General features: G+C 38.8%; 1 protein-coding gene across 8 annotated transcripts in view; it reads left to right on the top strand.

The window, feature by feature from the left end:
- Positions 1 to 15,009, top strand: part of BICD1 (BICD cargo adaptor 1) — a 240,982-nt gene that overhangs the window by 210,625 nt on the left and 15,348 nt on the right. For 2 of the 8 annotated variants that reach the window (XM_077266645.1, XM_077266646.1), the window contains one exon: positions 9,231 to 9,941. The exons of 5 other annotated variants lie outside the window; for them this stretch is intronic. In XM_077266645.1, the coding sequence (XP_077122760.1) occupies positions 9,231 to 9,791 (561 nt within the window). In that variant the 3' untranslated portion in view covers positions 9,792 to 9,941. Of the gene's footprint in view, positions 1 to 9,230; positions 9,942 to 15,009 lie in introns of those variants that run through there. One more of the 8 variants, XM_077266647.1, reaches the window with a different exon arrangement.

Here is a 15,009-nt window from a genome sequence, read left to right as displayed (position 1 = left end):
ATGTGCAGCAAATACTTGACTTTTAAGTTATAAGACCGTAAACTGGGAATTATCAGTGTTGTTTTCACAACTCACTACACAATGACGATGTGTAGTGGCCACTGAAGACAGAGGAAGAGAAGGACATCATTTTTTGGGATTCTGTATAGTTAAAAAATGTTTTCTGTAGCCCTGATCTTTTTTGCACCCTGTATTGTCTTCAATTAAATCTAAAATTATAGTAAATTTTTAATACACACTTTGTAAGTCTCACTTGGGGGAAACCATAAGATTCTACGAGATACTGCTATTAAACAATAGCACAATTTTTTAGTAAACATTCTGCCTTGCGTCAGTTCACAAGTTGAGTTGGAGGGCTGAATCTGGAAGATGTGTAGATGTAAGAAGAGTCTATGGACCTCCTTGGCCTATACTTATGCATGTTGATAGTGTTTGTCTTACCGTTAAAGGATGCCGACCATGTGACCAGCTGATCTTTTTTATGGACGGGCCATATTCATCAGAATTGGATCTGTTCTGACTAGCAAAGTGGGCTCATAGACTAGAGAATCTCCAAACAGACATCCACATCCATATAACATACTGTACGTCCCACGTTTGGTATTTGGTGGAGGACTATTCAAAATAACTCATAACACGAGCACATATACATCGTCGCTATATCAAGACGAGAACCAACTTCAAAAAATCCATGTAAGATTTCCCATATGTTTGGTGTGGATTACTCAAGGATATGAGATGTATCAAACCCATCACCAACTACACATGGAATATATCATCGATATATCAAACACCACTCCAGTTTTGAAAAGATCATGCCGACTTTACCCTATGTATTTTGTGTCAGACTGCTTAGAGAGAAGATATTTAAATTAGGTTTTTGTGTTAAATGTTTTTCATATCACGATCTGTATTAAAAATAATAATACAAATTGTAAATATTAACATTTTTACATTGAGGCTATTTTAGAGTCATGCTTCTTGTTATCTGCAGAAGACATTTCAGCAGTCCCATTATCATCACAGACAGACAGATAATACCTCTATTCAGAATAGCTGATGTCTCAGATGACCCTGCTCCCCTTAACTTCAGAATAACCTTTGCACACACTCATTAGATACTTCAGTATAAAATATAGGGTCTGAGACAGTCTATTGCTTCTGACTTACATAGCGGGTAAAAATTGTTAGTTGTTAAATATCGTCAATGCATCAAACCCAACTTCAGTTGTACAAGGTTCATGCCAGACTTCTTCACTCCGTGTTTTTGGTGGTGGACTTTTCCATTTAATTTGTGCATGAATTTATAAACATTATCAATGCAGCAAACCCCCCATGTTTAATGATAGGTTTTCCCAAGATTAAATAATAAAAGTCTTGTAGAACAAATACAAGAAAAGGAGAAATACATGGATTGATATACATCATTGATATCAAACCTATCTCTAATTTGACAAGGCTCATGCAAGACTTCCCCACTCTCTGTTTTTTGTGATGGTGTCATCAATGTAATTCATGTGACACGAGAAAATGTGGACATAGAATAAATGAAAAATATTATTGATTTATCAAACCTAACGCTAACTTTGACAACATCAGGCCAGACGTCTTCGCAATTTCTTTTTAATGTTGACTTCCTGTAATTTAAGTGGCACAAATACATTGAGATGATGAATACATGGATTGAAAAACATCGTCAATGTATCAAATCCAATTCCACTTTTATACAGTTCATGTCAGGCTTCCCTACTCCATGTTTTTGGTGGTGGTCTTCTCAGTGTAAGTCATGTGACACAATGACATATATGTACATGGAATACATGAAAAATGTCATCGATGTATCAAACTCAACACCAACTTTGAAAAGCTTATGCCAGTTGTACCTTCCTCATTGTGTATGTTGTGATGGACTACTTAATATAATCTAAATTTCACAAACACGTGGAAATAGAGAATACATAGTTTGGTAATGTTGACTTTGTAACAAGCTAACACAAACTTTTAAAAGATTTGTGCAAACATTTCTCACACCATGTATTTGGTGGTGTAACAATCACATGAAGATAAAAATACAAGGATTTAGAAACATCGTTAATTTTTTCAAACCAAACTAAAACCTGACAAGGTTCATGCCAGGCTTCACCACTCAATGATGTTGGTAGTTTTGTACTCAATGTAATTCATGTGATACAAACACATAAAGATATGGAATACATGGATTTCAAAACCTCTTCTATGTATCAACACAACTTCCTTGAAAAGGTTCATGCCAAGCCATACTACTCCATGATTTCAGTGGTGGTATTCTCAATGTAACTCATGTGACAGAATGACATGTGAGCATGGAATACATGAAAAATGTCATCGATATATCAAACTCAACTCCAGCTTTGAAAAGCTCATGCCACTCATGCTCTATCCATTTTGTTTTTGTGGTAGACTAGTCAAAGTAATCTAAATTACAGAAACACATGAAGATAGAAACTACATGGATTGAGAAACATTGTCTATGTATCAACCCAAACTCCAACTTGACATGGTTTATGATACTTTTCACTGATCGATGATATTGTTTGTAGTCTACCAAATGTAATTCATGTGACACAAACACATAAATATTATTATTATACATTTTTATAGCACCATTTATTCCATGGCGCTTCACATGTGAAAAGGGGGCAAATATAGACAAATACAATAAACATGAGCAAAAAACAAGGCACTAACAGGTACAGAAGGAGGGGAGGACACTGCCCGCGAGGGCTCACAGTCTACAGGGGATGGGTGAGGGTACACTAGGAGAGGGTAGAGCTGGTCATGCGGCGGTTCAGTAGGTTGAGGATCACTGCAGGCTGTAGGCTTGTCGGAAGAGGTGAGTCTTCAGGTTATTTTGAAGGTTTCTATGGTAGGCGAGAGTCTGATGTGTTGGGGTACAGAGTTCCAGAGTATGGGGGAAGCACGGGAGAAGTCTTGTATGCTGTTGTGGGAGGAAGAGATAAGAGGGGAATAGAGAAGGAGATCTTGTGAGGATCGAAGGTTGCATGTAGGTAAGTACCAGGAGACCATGTTGCAGGTGTATGGAGGAGACTGGTTGTGGATGGCTTTGTATGTCGTAGTAAGGGTTTTGAACTGGAGTCTCTGGACGACAGGAAGCCAGTGAAGGGCTTGGCATAGGGGAGATGCTGGGGAATAGTGGGGAGACAGGTAGATAAGTCAGGCAGCACAGTGTAGGATGGATTGGAGTGGTGCCAGGGTGCTAGAGGGGAAGCCAGAGAGTAGGAGGTTGCAGCAGTCAAGGCGGGAGATGTTAAGGGCGTGCACTAGTGTTTTTGTGGTTTCGTTGTCGAGGAATGTGGGGATTCGGGAAATATTTTTGGGTTTGAGACGGCAGGAGGAGGCAAGGGCTTGGATATGTGGCTTGAAAGAGAGGACAGAGTCGAGGAACATCCTGAGGCACCAAGCATGCGGGACTAGGGAAAGTGAGCAACTATTGACATTAATGGATAGGTCTGGTGGAGGGGTAGAGTGAGATGGGGAAAGATGATGAATTCTGTTTTGTCCATGTCCAGTTTTAGAAAGCGAGCAGAAAAGAAGGCCGAGATGTAGATGGAGAAGAGTAGGGGTCCCAGAACTGAGCCTTGAGGGACACCGACAGACAAGGGGCGAGGTGAGAAGGTGGTATGGGAGAGGGAGACACTGAAAGTTCGGTCTGTTAGATATGACGAGATCCAGGATAGGGTCAAGTCTGTGATGCCAAGAGATGATAGAATCTGTAGCACGAGGGAATGGTCCACAGTGTCAAAGGCAGAAGACGTGTCCAGGAGAAGGAGGACAGAGTAGTGTCGTTTGCTCTTGGCGGTTAGTAGGTCATTGGTGACTTTAGTTAGGGCAGTTTCAGTTGAGTGATGGGGTTGGAAGCCAGATTGTAACCGGTCAAAGAGGGGGCAGGAGGAGAGGCTGGAGGACAGTTCAAGATGGACATGCTCTTCCAGTAGTTTTGAGGCATAAGGGAGAAGAGATATCGGGCGATAGCTAGACACAGAGGATTGGTCGAGGGAGGGCTTTTTGAGGATGGGTGTGATCTTGGCATGTTTGAAGGATGAGGGGAAGACACCAGTTGTGAGTGAGAGGTTGATGAGGTGTGTTAGGGTTGGGATGAAGACTGTGGTGAGGTTAGGGATGAGGTGGGATGGGAGCAGATCAAGCGTGCAAGTGGTGAGATGTGATCTAGACAGGAGGGTGGAGAGCTAATCTGTCATGGTAGAGAAGCTGGTTTTGGAGGAACAGGGTTGAGCAGCTAAAAGGGGCATTGGGCGCTGCAGGCCAAAGCTTTCTCTGATCGTATCGATCTTCTATTTAAAGAAAGAGGCAAAGTCATCAGCAGAAATTAGGGGGAGGGAGGAGGTTCTGGGAAATGTAGTAGAGAATTGAAAGTGTTGAAAAGCTGTTTAGGGTTGTGAGACAGGGGGATATGAGAGATGAGAAATAAGTGTGGTTTGCGGCAGTGAGCGTGGACTTGAAGCTGGCGAGGGACTGCTTGTATGCGATGAAGTGCTCGGCAGAGTGGGATCTCTTCCATCTCCGCTCACCGACCCTGGAAGCCCGTCTCAGTTCTTTGGTCAGGCTGGTCAGCCAGGGCTGTCTGTTTATTATAAGAAATACATTGATTGAGAAACATTGTCTATGTATCAAACACATCTTCACTGACAAGATTTGTGTCGGCCTTCACCACTCCATGATGTTGGTGATGGTCTACTCAATATAATACATGTCTACTCAATATAATTCACATATAAAGATAGGCAATACATGGATTGAGAAACATCATCTATGAACCAAACACAACCCCCTTTGGCAAATATCATGAGGATGAAGATGAGGAATACATGGATAGAGGAACATCGTATCAAACCCAACTCCAACTAGAGTAGGTTCATGCTAGGCTTTACCACTCCATGATTTCGGTGGTGGTCTACTCCATATAATTCATGTGATACATGGAGATGTGGAAAATTAATACTTGGCAAAAATGTGAAAACTTGTCTTTTGACAAAAAATGCGGGAAACAACAAAACGTCTTCTATCGTCTTGAACATGCATCATTAATCTGTGATGGCCCCTAAATATAATATTTTAAAGTCTAATTTATTCCCACAAATATTTTTGTGATGGTTAATCTTTTATTTAAAATCTTAATGGATTAAACACATTCAATATTGTTCACATGGAATAAAGAGGCACTAAGCAAGGTCAGTCAGAGAGGTGTCTCGCCTGGAACAAGAACGGGTCCAGACCACGTTACTTTGCCAAGTTCCTTGGGTGTTGGTGCACAGCATTGGGTACTAACTCGGTTTCAATGGATCTTTAAAATGTCAAGTCTTATGGCAACTAAAGACTATATATTGATTTATTCATATGACATTCCTTTCAATACTTTGTGTGGAATAAAAATGGCTGCCTCCAGTGTAGCTTACATTACTCTTAATTATTTCTACTTGGACAAAATATGAACGATCATTGCACAGAACATCAACATGTTGTTCATCTGCCCCGATGTTGAAACATTTTACTATTTTGTTATGTTACATGCCAACCAATATGGATTGTATCTAACTACATGGGAGTATACATTCAAAATAATATCTTTTATAAATTATTTAACAGTTAAGGGGTCTTTAATTTGGGTTGTCCCACCATTAAATATCAGAGGGGAAAAGGAGACTGATTATGTCTAGTATGTGACCCCAACAGCACAGATAAGCTAAGAAGACATCTTATTCAGGTAAAATAAGAAGAAACTATGTTGTCAGCTGCAAGAGGGGGAAGGAGAGTGATTCTGTGTAGTGCCTGCACCCTCAGCACAGATTAGCAAAGAAGACTTCGTAAGAGGAAAGTAAGAACTATATTGTCACTTGCAAGAGGGGGAAGGAGACTGATTTTATCAACTGCTTGCCCCAAGGAGCCAAGATAAGCTAAGAAGACTTCTTCTGTAGTAAAAGCAAGAAGGATCAACTGTATATTGTGAGCTGCCAGAGTGGAGACTGATTCATTAAAAATTTTACACTCAGAAGCATATATGAAACAAATAGAAGCAAAAAAAACTGAAAAAAAATGTATTTTTTTTTTTCGCAACATGCACTGCCAGTTACTTCAGGACAGCTTCAGGCTTTTCATGAAATAACTCTTTTAAGAATAATTCATAAAAGTGATGCAAATCAGTATAATTGGGATTTCGCTACATTGTAGATCCATCCAGTTATAACATTTCTCCTACTTATTTAAAGGAAGTCTGTCACCCCTAAAATTCTTTTTACTCCACATGCAAATGAGGGGGCATCGGTGCACCCATGACGTGGCTATGAGCTGGGTGTACCATCAATTTGCGTCTTGAAGACTGCACTAGCTTGAGATGTTCAGTGTTCTCTCCTAACCCGAACGCTGCCCCGGGTGTGTGCGCATGCGCACTGATACTGACTGTACCGTCTCGTCTGAGTGCATACGCATAATGGCAAAGTGCAATCTCCTTGCAAGTGCACGCATGGTAGGGAACAGCCAGTATCAGTGCACATTCATACACTCAGGACAGTGTTTGCTCTAGGGTTGAGCTCTAACCATCATAAGCAGGTACAGTGCTACGAAGATATTTATAAGGGTGAAGAACCCTACATCACTGTTTATTTAGTCTAAAAGGCATTTGGAAGTTTAAAGACTCCCTTCAAGCTCATACACATGTCCATTGGGAAGCAGTCAGTGTTAGTAAAAGTTTTAGGCTGCTTTTATACCATGTTTGTGGCTGACATTTGCCAAATACACCAATAAGGGCCCCTAAGGCCAAGCATATAGCCTTGAAGTATTCTCATGTAGGGAACCAGTTTATTTAGAACCAAAGATTTAAACTGGTCATACAAGTTAGACTTATGTTGGCCAAACCCTGCAATATCGGTGGGTTCAACCAATGGTCCAATGTGTTTGGGGACGCTGGACAGATGAGTCAGGATTGATGTCAATAAGTCATGTGTGATTTTCGATTGCTAATTGCATTGTTCTGCCAGAGATAAGCCACCTTCGGATGTGTCATTCGATGGCCTTCTCATAGAGAATGCTGTAGCTCTCAGACAAACGAGTATTCCTACGTTTGGGAGAGTCGGCTGAGATGGCCGTCGGTTGAACGATCGTTCCACCAAAAGCCATTAATGGTCAACCTAATCTGAAATAAAGAAAATACTTGGCTCCTGGAGACTCTCCTGACTATCTATGAGAAAGGGAGCCAACTACAACCCACTGGCCAGCTAAAAGAAAAAATATTGTCTTTACTCATCCTTATAACTTTATCAGGGCCACCATTAATTAACTATCCAGAGACATCCAGATGGGCTCCGATGCCCTTCTAAAACAAATTTCTAGAGATGAAACATCCTTCCGTAAGTCAAAGATATAAACAGTTATACATGTACTTTCCCTAGTTTCCTTATCCATCTACATCATCGATTGCCATGATTAAAAAAAAAAAATTCAAATCGTTGATTGCCAAAAAAAAAACCCTACCTTGTTGATTGCCAAAAAAAAAAAAAAGTTAAACTGAAAAATGTAGAAAAGCTTAGCCAAGTACATTATTCAAACCAGTAAAATCAAGGTATGCTGAAGTATATTCCTCGTATGCACTTTTGGCATACCTGATGGCCATTATTATGGGTACGTTGGGTATATACTTTTGGATCATGTTGTTTGAGCATTTCCTTAGGTTGTCAGACTAATATGTGAATGGCTTTGAAAGGAATCATATCTGAGCCACCAATCGTATTCTTTTCTTCTTCGTAAAGGGTACATGTGCCAAATAGGGGAGTGGGTTCTCATGACAGGATAGTCTCAACCATGTTTTAATCGACAATGAGAACCCACCATGGCCCGAAAGCCATAAAAATGAAATGATAGAACCAGGATCTCTCGTCATGAGTGGTTAGGATTGTGGTGAAGTCAAGCAGCTCCGGAAAGGGGCCCAATTTGTATCACTTTTGCAAGGAATTTTACGAGGTCATTGACATATTTTGGTGCTACAGATTTAGAAATTCTAGTGGTAAACGCGATGCTTTGCTTAATCAATAATCCGTCTATAACTGTACATTTACATGTAAATTTGTTTTAAGTCAAGATGGTTTATCCATATGTTTCGAAAGATTTTGGCCATTGGGGCATTACCATAGATTATAAACTCCCAGGACCCACTAACCTTGAACATTTTTATTTCCACTAATATGAGTTATAATGTGATTAAGTGCTTGTCTCTTACCCTCCCTCCCAAAAATATGTTTTCTTGTTATGATGAGCACCTAACTTTTACTTATCTGTTTGTATTTGTTTTTAGCAATTCTGCCAAAAAGTTTAGACATTAGAGAAAAGTATGCCTCCTCGTAGACTATTATTGTAGCCCACAACCCCGCCAAGAACAGGTCATGTTTTAGCATCCTTTGATGTTGGCCCCTAGAGTGTTGCATCAATAAACTGGCCTGCAGAATATGGACTTTAAAGAATATGGGCACCTTCAGGGGCATTTTTTTTACTTGTATGCATGCACTTTTGGCTAAGAATAATTTTTGCAATTGCGTTTTGTGCTACATTTTTTAGAGAAACCCAATTTCCAAAATAATTTTTAGACAAAAAAAGCCCCTAATAGTGTCCATATCCTTTAAAATTTGCTCAAAATATTGATTAATTTTCTACTTTTTGGGAGCCACCAAGCCCAAAATTGTTCCAAATTTTTAAAAGTAGAAGTCTCACAAAAAGGTCCATTATAGCAGACTTTACTCTAATGTCCACAGGCACCCAAAGCCAAATTTTATTTTGTGTAATGGTGTTTTTTTTAAGAAACTCTATATTTTGACACCCCTTAGACATTATAAAGCTCAGCAGTACATCATGGAGGTCAGATTCATAGATATAAGGAGGTTTTTTTTTTTGTTCTAGTGTAGGAAATCTTGATTGGCCAGAGAGTATCACATTCTCTTTCTGTATGGAAACACCAAGGAATCTGTTGGTACCTGGTGTGATCCATGAGATTTTCAAGATTTAAAGGCACAGTTTACATCTACACTTAACAGCACAGCAGTCACAAGATAAAGGGACAAATAAGAGCGTCATTTACAGCAACCAAGTTCAGGCATCAGGTAGCTGCAGCTAAGCTCTGAGCAGAACGTCAACCGTCCACCAACGTAACACGTTTGCTGTCTTTGCAGCAGTTCCCAGTTCCAGTTGCAAGAAACCCGCTTCACACGTATTGCACCAAGTTCCCATTCCAAGCAACGCACGACAGGCCACCACTCAGGGTCCCAGCAGGAACTTCCTCATCAGCCAACTCCAGCCCTGAAAAGCCTTCTGCACTACTCTTCCACCAGCTGTCAGCTTCGAGGAGCACAGGGCAACTTAATACACAATGCTTCTCTCCGCTGCAGGCTTCCAGCCAAAGTTTTACACACAGTCCGGAATCTTCTCACTCCCGACTACAGAAAAACCTCTTCAGTTTTACTACAGCTTCATCTTCTTCATCATCACCACCACCCAGCAACAGAGACCCTCACTCTTTAACTTCCACAGCTCTATGTTCCAGGCAAAAAGGTAACCACATTCTACTTGCTGAGTGTTCCCCCCGATATCTGCCGCCACGACAAACTAACTATCCATTCACTGAATCAAGGCTTCACCAATCAAGGGTCTTCACCCCAAGGTATCTAATACCACCCAGTTACACAGAACACACTGTCCTCCCTGAAAGATTATTTAGTCCCGACTCAAAGTAATTACTTCTGTTATTCTCATCTTGAAAGAGACGGGTCAATCAAAATTTTTTTTTTAATTTTTATGGTTCCAGGGTAGATTGCAAATTGTATATTTGTGGATGTTCTGTGCAATTGACCTTAACATAAGTCTTTTTTTAAATTTTTAAAATTAATTTTTTTATTTAATATTGGCCAAGTAGAACTGTAGGGACCATAGGGATCTCTATAATTTTTTGAGAGCACAAAAAGGTACAGCATTCCAGATTTTTGGAGCTGGTCTTGGTAATATGGATTCTGAAGTACATTGTTCATTTTCATTTTGTTTGCTTTTTAAGTGGCCTTATATGCTGTGTCTTTCTAATCGTTACATGTTAGAACACTGTGACTACTTACATTTGTTAAAAAGAACTTAGCGACTAAAGTTGTATTTTAGACTGGAAGAAGGTCCTGATGGTGCATAACTGATAATGAATAAATCTTAAAAAGTAAAGCTGCCCATACATATGTGGCTTCCCATACGTCTAATTTCGGTTGGACTGGTCAAGCATCATATTTAGTATGACGGCCTCCCGATTCTTCCCCAATAGCAGATGTTGGGGGGAAAAAGAATCAAGCAGTTGAAGTTCAACATTACCAATCCTTTAGTTCTCAGGGAAGATAAGCTGCCACTGGAGGCTTCTGTCAGTGGCTTATTATCCTCTTCAAAATTAGAGTTAAGCAAAAAATTTGTAGGACAATGAGCCAGTGTCCCTGTTAATAGTCCATGGTCATCGGATCCTACCACCAAAGCTTACCTTTTTGGCTCCTCTGCTGATTAGTTGGCGTGACACAACATAATTGTTGAGGTGTGACATAACGCCAAGCTGACTAATCAGAAAAGGAGCCAAGTATACCATCAGGTTAGAGGAGATTTTCTGTAATCTGGAGTGGTACCAGAGGCTACTGATGTGGCTGCCAGACTGGAGCCCTGCGAACCTCCTCCTACATGCCAGGGTGCCCTGCTCTTCTTTTGATTAGTTGGCGTGGTACGATGTTATCATTGAGACGTGACATCAAGACAGGCTAATCTGAAGAGGAGCCGGGGATACCAGGCTCTGGAGTGGTACGACTATTGATGTTGCCCCAAACCTGAGCCTGCGAACCTCTTTCATACTGCTGGGGTGCCCTACTCCTCTTTTGAATAGTTGGCATGGCGCAATGCCATCTTTGAGACAGGCTAACTAATCAAAAGAGAAGCCAAGGTTACTGACAGGTAAGAGGAGGATCATAGGTCTCTGCCCGGCAGCCATGGATTAACGACTTGGCCGCTGGACTATGGTCCTGCAATTCTTCTTGCTCAACTCTATTAAAAATATTGTACTTCTTCTCAAGTTGAAATAGAAGTGGTCTGGAAAAGTTAACTACCGTGCGGTAATTGGACCTGTAAGAGGTCGTCCACATTGGACAGTCTCTTTTTGTTGGAAGAGTCCACCAAAAATAAGTTGACCACAAGGTGTCCAGGCATCAAGTCCCCCCCCCACCACCACTTCTAGTGTTCAATTATCCTCCAGTGAGACCACAGAAGAATTAAAACATTACACAATACCTATAAAAACCAATAGGTGCCTAAGCTCTTCAAAATGAGAGACAATCTTGATAGCCTCTTTGATAAAGCTCTCAAATGGGGAAAACTCCTCTATTAGCTCAGAATTTCCTTCAAGGGTATTTCAAAATGGGTGTAAGATTATAGTAATCGTGTGTCAGATCTTGTGATCAAATTTGCACATTTTTTGGTAACCGATAGACTGTAGAAAGCACCGAACATTTCGATTTAAGATGAAGAATTGGTTGAGGGCCCCCCTTTGTTCTAAAAACAAAAAATACCATCCATAATGTATTTCTCTTCTCTAGCACTTTATGATTACCCCCTCCGATTTATCTATGGTATTTTTACACCTTTTTAGGTCACCTATTCGACAATGCATTGACATTTCTACTTATTTTCCTAGGAGGCTATCGGACTTTATTTTTTAATAGACCTTCGGTTCGTAGCAGTAAATTAGAAAATTCTTACTTCCTTCCTGCCACCACTAGGTGGAAAATTAAGATATATATATCCTGAAAATAACATATGACCTAAGGTGTCGCATTATTGGTTTTCGAGTTTTGGAATTGTTGACGAAGTGTTTTCCGGTTGATATGTAAATACTGTTTTTGAATGTCAAGATGGCGCACACGGAATGACCAACTTCGGATCCTAATTAATGGTGTATCAATTTAAGAACGTTGGTTGATTGGGGCTTCTTTACTCTTGGATGGCTCAACTCACCCATTAAACTGAAATAGCTATTAACATTTTTTTTTTTGCTAGAAAAGAAGATTTTTTTAGTTTTTTTTTTTCAAAAAGTATCCCATAAATATCTGATAATAATTGATTATTATTACAAATATCTGCATGTCTATTGTAATTATTAAAATTGGATACACCGGACGTTTTCTTCCCAACAAACATAATTATGACTTATACTTTCAATGGATCAACACAACCAGGACGAAAAGAACGTGGTTGAATTTAATGGATGACATTTGAAGTGATCCCATAATACATTCCATCATGCAGTATTTTAATTTTCCATCTATTTTTCTTATTTATTTTATTTTTTATTTTTATCTTTTATTTTTTTTGGGTGGTCGGGGAAGTAGGAGATTATAATTCCGTCAATTTTTATTTTTTTAAAACTGTAATAAACTGTATTATACTTGTTATTATGATTATTATGCTATTATTAAATTATTTTACTTGGAGCATTTTGTAATAGAAATTATTCCATATAAAATTTATAGCTATATTTATTAAAAAGAAAGCAATATAAAAGCTATGTTGAAATTATGAACAACATTTTTGTAAAAGGTGCAAAAATTAGCACGAAATAGTGGAGAAACTTTTTCTTACTCTTGATATAGCAATTTAAGATTTTTAAGGAAAATGATAAATTTCGTTTTTGAGCTTCTCGATCTGTGATATCAAGTTGATGGTTGATACAAAAAAAGAGTAAAAAAAAGTGAAAGTTTAATAAAAAATTACCCTTATATAAATATAAAAAAAAAATAACTATTAAAAAAATATTAATATTATTCTGACTATTTAGACAGATTTTACATGTAATTATATGGCTAGATTAAGGTGCATGGATTTTACTTTAGCTAACAAGTTAATTTCAAATATATTTTTAATGGAAATGTGTCTTCAGAAAATGACCAACTGTTTAAATCTTTTTTTTCGAAGTTAAATGTTTTTTTGTTTTTTTTTCATTCATATCGTGATCTATATTTAAAAAAAATGAGAATTCTTACACTAACAGCTGAGGCTATTCTAGTCATCAGCTGTAATCATTGTAATCATAGCTGTGACGATAGAGAGACTACTGAAAAGTCGCAGGAAATGTGAGTTTAAAATTCCAAGTACGGTGAAATTGCAAAAAAAAAGTGCAATCCCACACTTGTTTTTTGTTTGGCTTTTTTACTAGGTTCATTAAATGCTAAAACTGACCTGCCATTATGATTCTCCAGGTCATTATGAGTTCATAGACACCAAACATGTCTAGGTTCTCCATATTTTGTGATCTCGGGTTGGGTGAGGGCATATTTTTGGCATTCCGGGCAGAAGTTTTTAATTATACCATTTTGGTGCAGATAGGTTCTTTTGATCGCCCGACCAAAAAAAACGTAATTTTGGCATTTTGACTTTTTTCCTCACTACGCCATTTAGCGATCAAATTAATCCTTTTTTATTATTAATAGATCGGGCGATTCTGAACGCGGTCATACTAAAGATGTGTCTGTTTGGTTTTTTTTCAGTGTTTTATTTTGAATGGGGCAAAAGGGGGTGATTTGAACTTTTATAGATATATTTTTTTATATATATTATGTTTTACTTTTGGCATGTTTCAATAGTCTCCATGGGAGACTAGAAGCTGCCATGACCCGATCGGCTCAGCTACAGAGAGGCGATGATCAGATCGCCTCTATATAGCAGAATTGCTCACTTGCTATGAGCGCCGACCACTGGGTGGTGCTCACAGCAATCCAGCACTGACAACCATAGAGGTCTCTCCAGGAGACCTCCGGTTGTCATGCCAACTCACTGTGACCCACAATCACGTGACGGGGTCACCGGTGGATGTATTTCCGGCGCGATTGCCGGCAGCGCTTGTTAAATGCAGCTGTCAGAGATTGACAGCGGCATTTAACTGGTTAATAGCCACGAGTGGATTGCGATTCCACCCGCAGCTATTGTGGGCCCATGTTAGCTGTTCAAAACAGCTCACATGTCCCTGGAAAGATGTGGGCTCAGCGCCAGAGCCCACATCAAAGGGAGAGTGTCCGACATCGGTGTAAATGTATGCCCAACGTCGGAAAGGGGTTAAAATAGCCACAGTGGTCAATGTGAAAAATTTGAAAATGACATTTTTTTAACTCAAAATAATATCTGATTTTAACACTAGGTCATTTTCTGATTATATATTTCCTTTACAATAATTTTCTTTAGAATTTCACGTAAAGAAAATATAAGTTGCAAAAAGAAAATACATATTTTTTAATATAAATTTTTAGCCTCGGTTGTAGCACCCAAAATTTGGATTTAAAACAGTCGTAATCTTTGATTCACTGCCTCCTGCTTCATTGTGTCAAAACTACAAGATGTGTTCGGCTAAGACTACATGTCGCTTAGAAGTTGCGCAACATAAAATCCCAAAGTCACGCTTCTCCATTGCAACTAATAATGGTGTGCATTCCACAAATTGACCCAACAGATGGCAAAAATCCAACCCTACCGGATTTCTGCATGAGCACATTCACATCAGTTGCGGCGGGCGGCGCAACATTTGCGATTTTGATGTTGCCTTAGCCTTAAGTAATTTATCTATGTTTTTGTACAATAAAGAGGCAGACCCTTCCCAAATTAAATACTTGTTTTTTTTTTCAATGGTTTACCACTTAAGTTTATTATAATTTACAAAAACATTTCGGCTTTTCTTTTAGTTGTTGTTTTTTAACTTTACTTTATTAATGTACTAAATATTTTTTTCTTAAGCGTTTTTATTTAATATTTCATTATGTAATATCTTTCTTATTTTATTGTGTAATACAGATTTGGTTTTACCCCTAATATATAATTTTTATCTACGTTTATACTTAAAATTGTTTTAATATTTAATTAAAAAAATATATGGGACTGCCCCTTTAAAATGTAACCATA

This window comes from Ranitomeya variabilis, chromosome 5 (genome assembly GCF_051348905.1).
Source record: "Ranitomeya variabilis isolate aRanVar5 chromosome 5, aRanVar5.hap1, whole genome shotgun sequence".
NCBI lineage: Eukaryota > Metazoa > Chordata > Amphibia > Anura > Dendrobatidae > Ranitomeya > Ranitomeya variabilis.
Note: the sequence above shows the minus strand (reverse complement) of the source record. Positions and strands in the feature narration are given on the sequence as shown.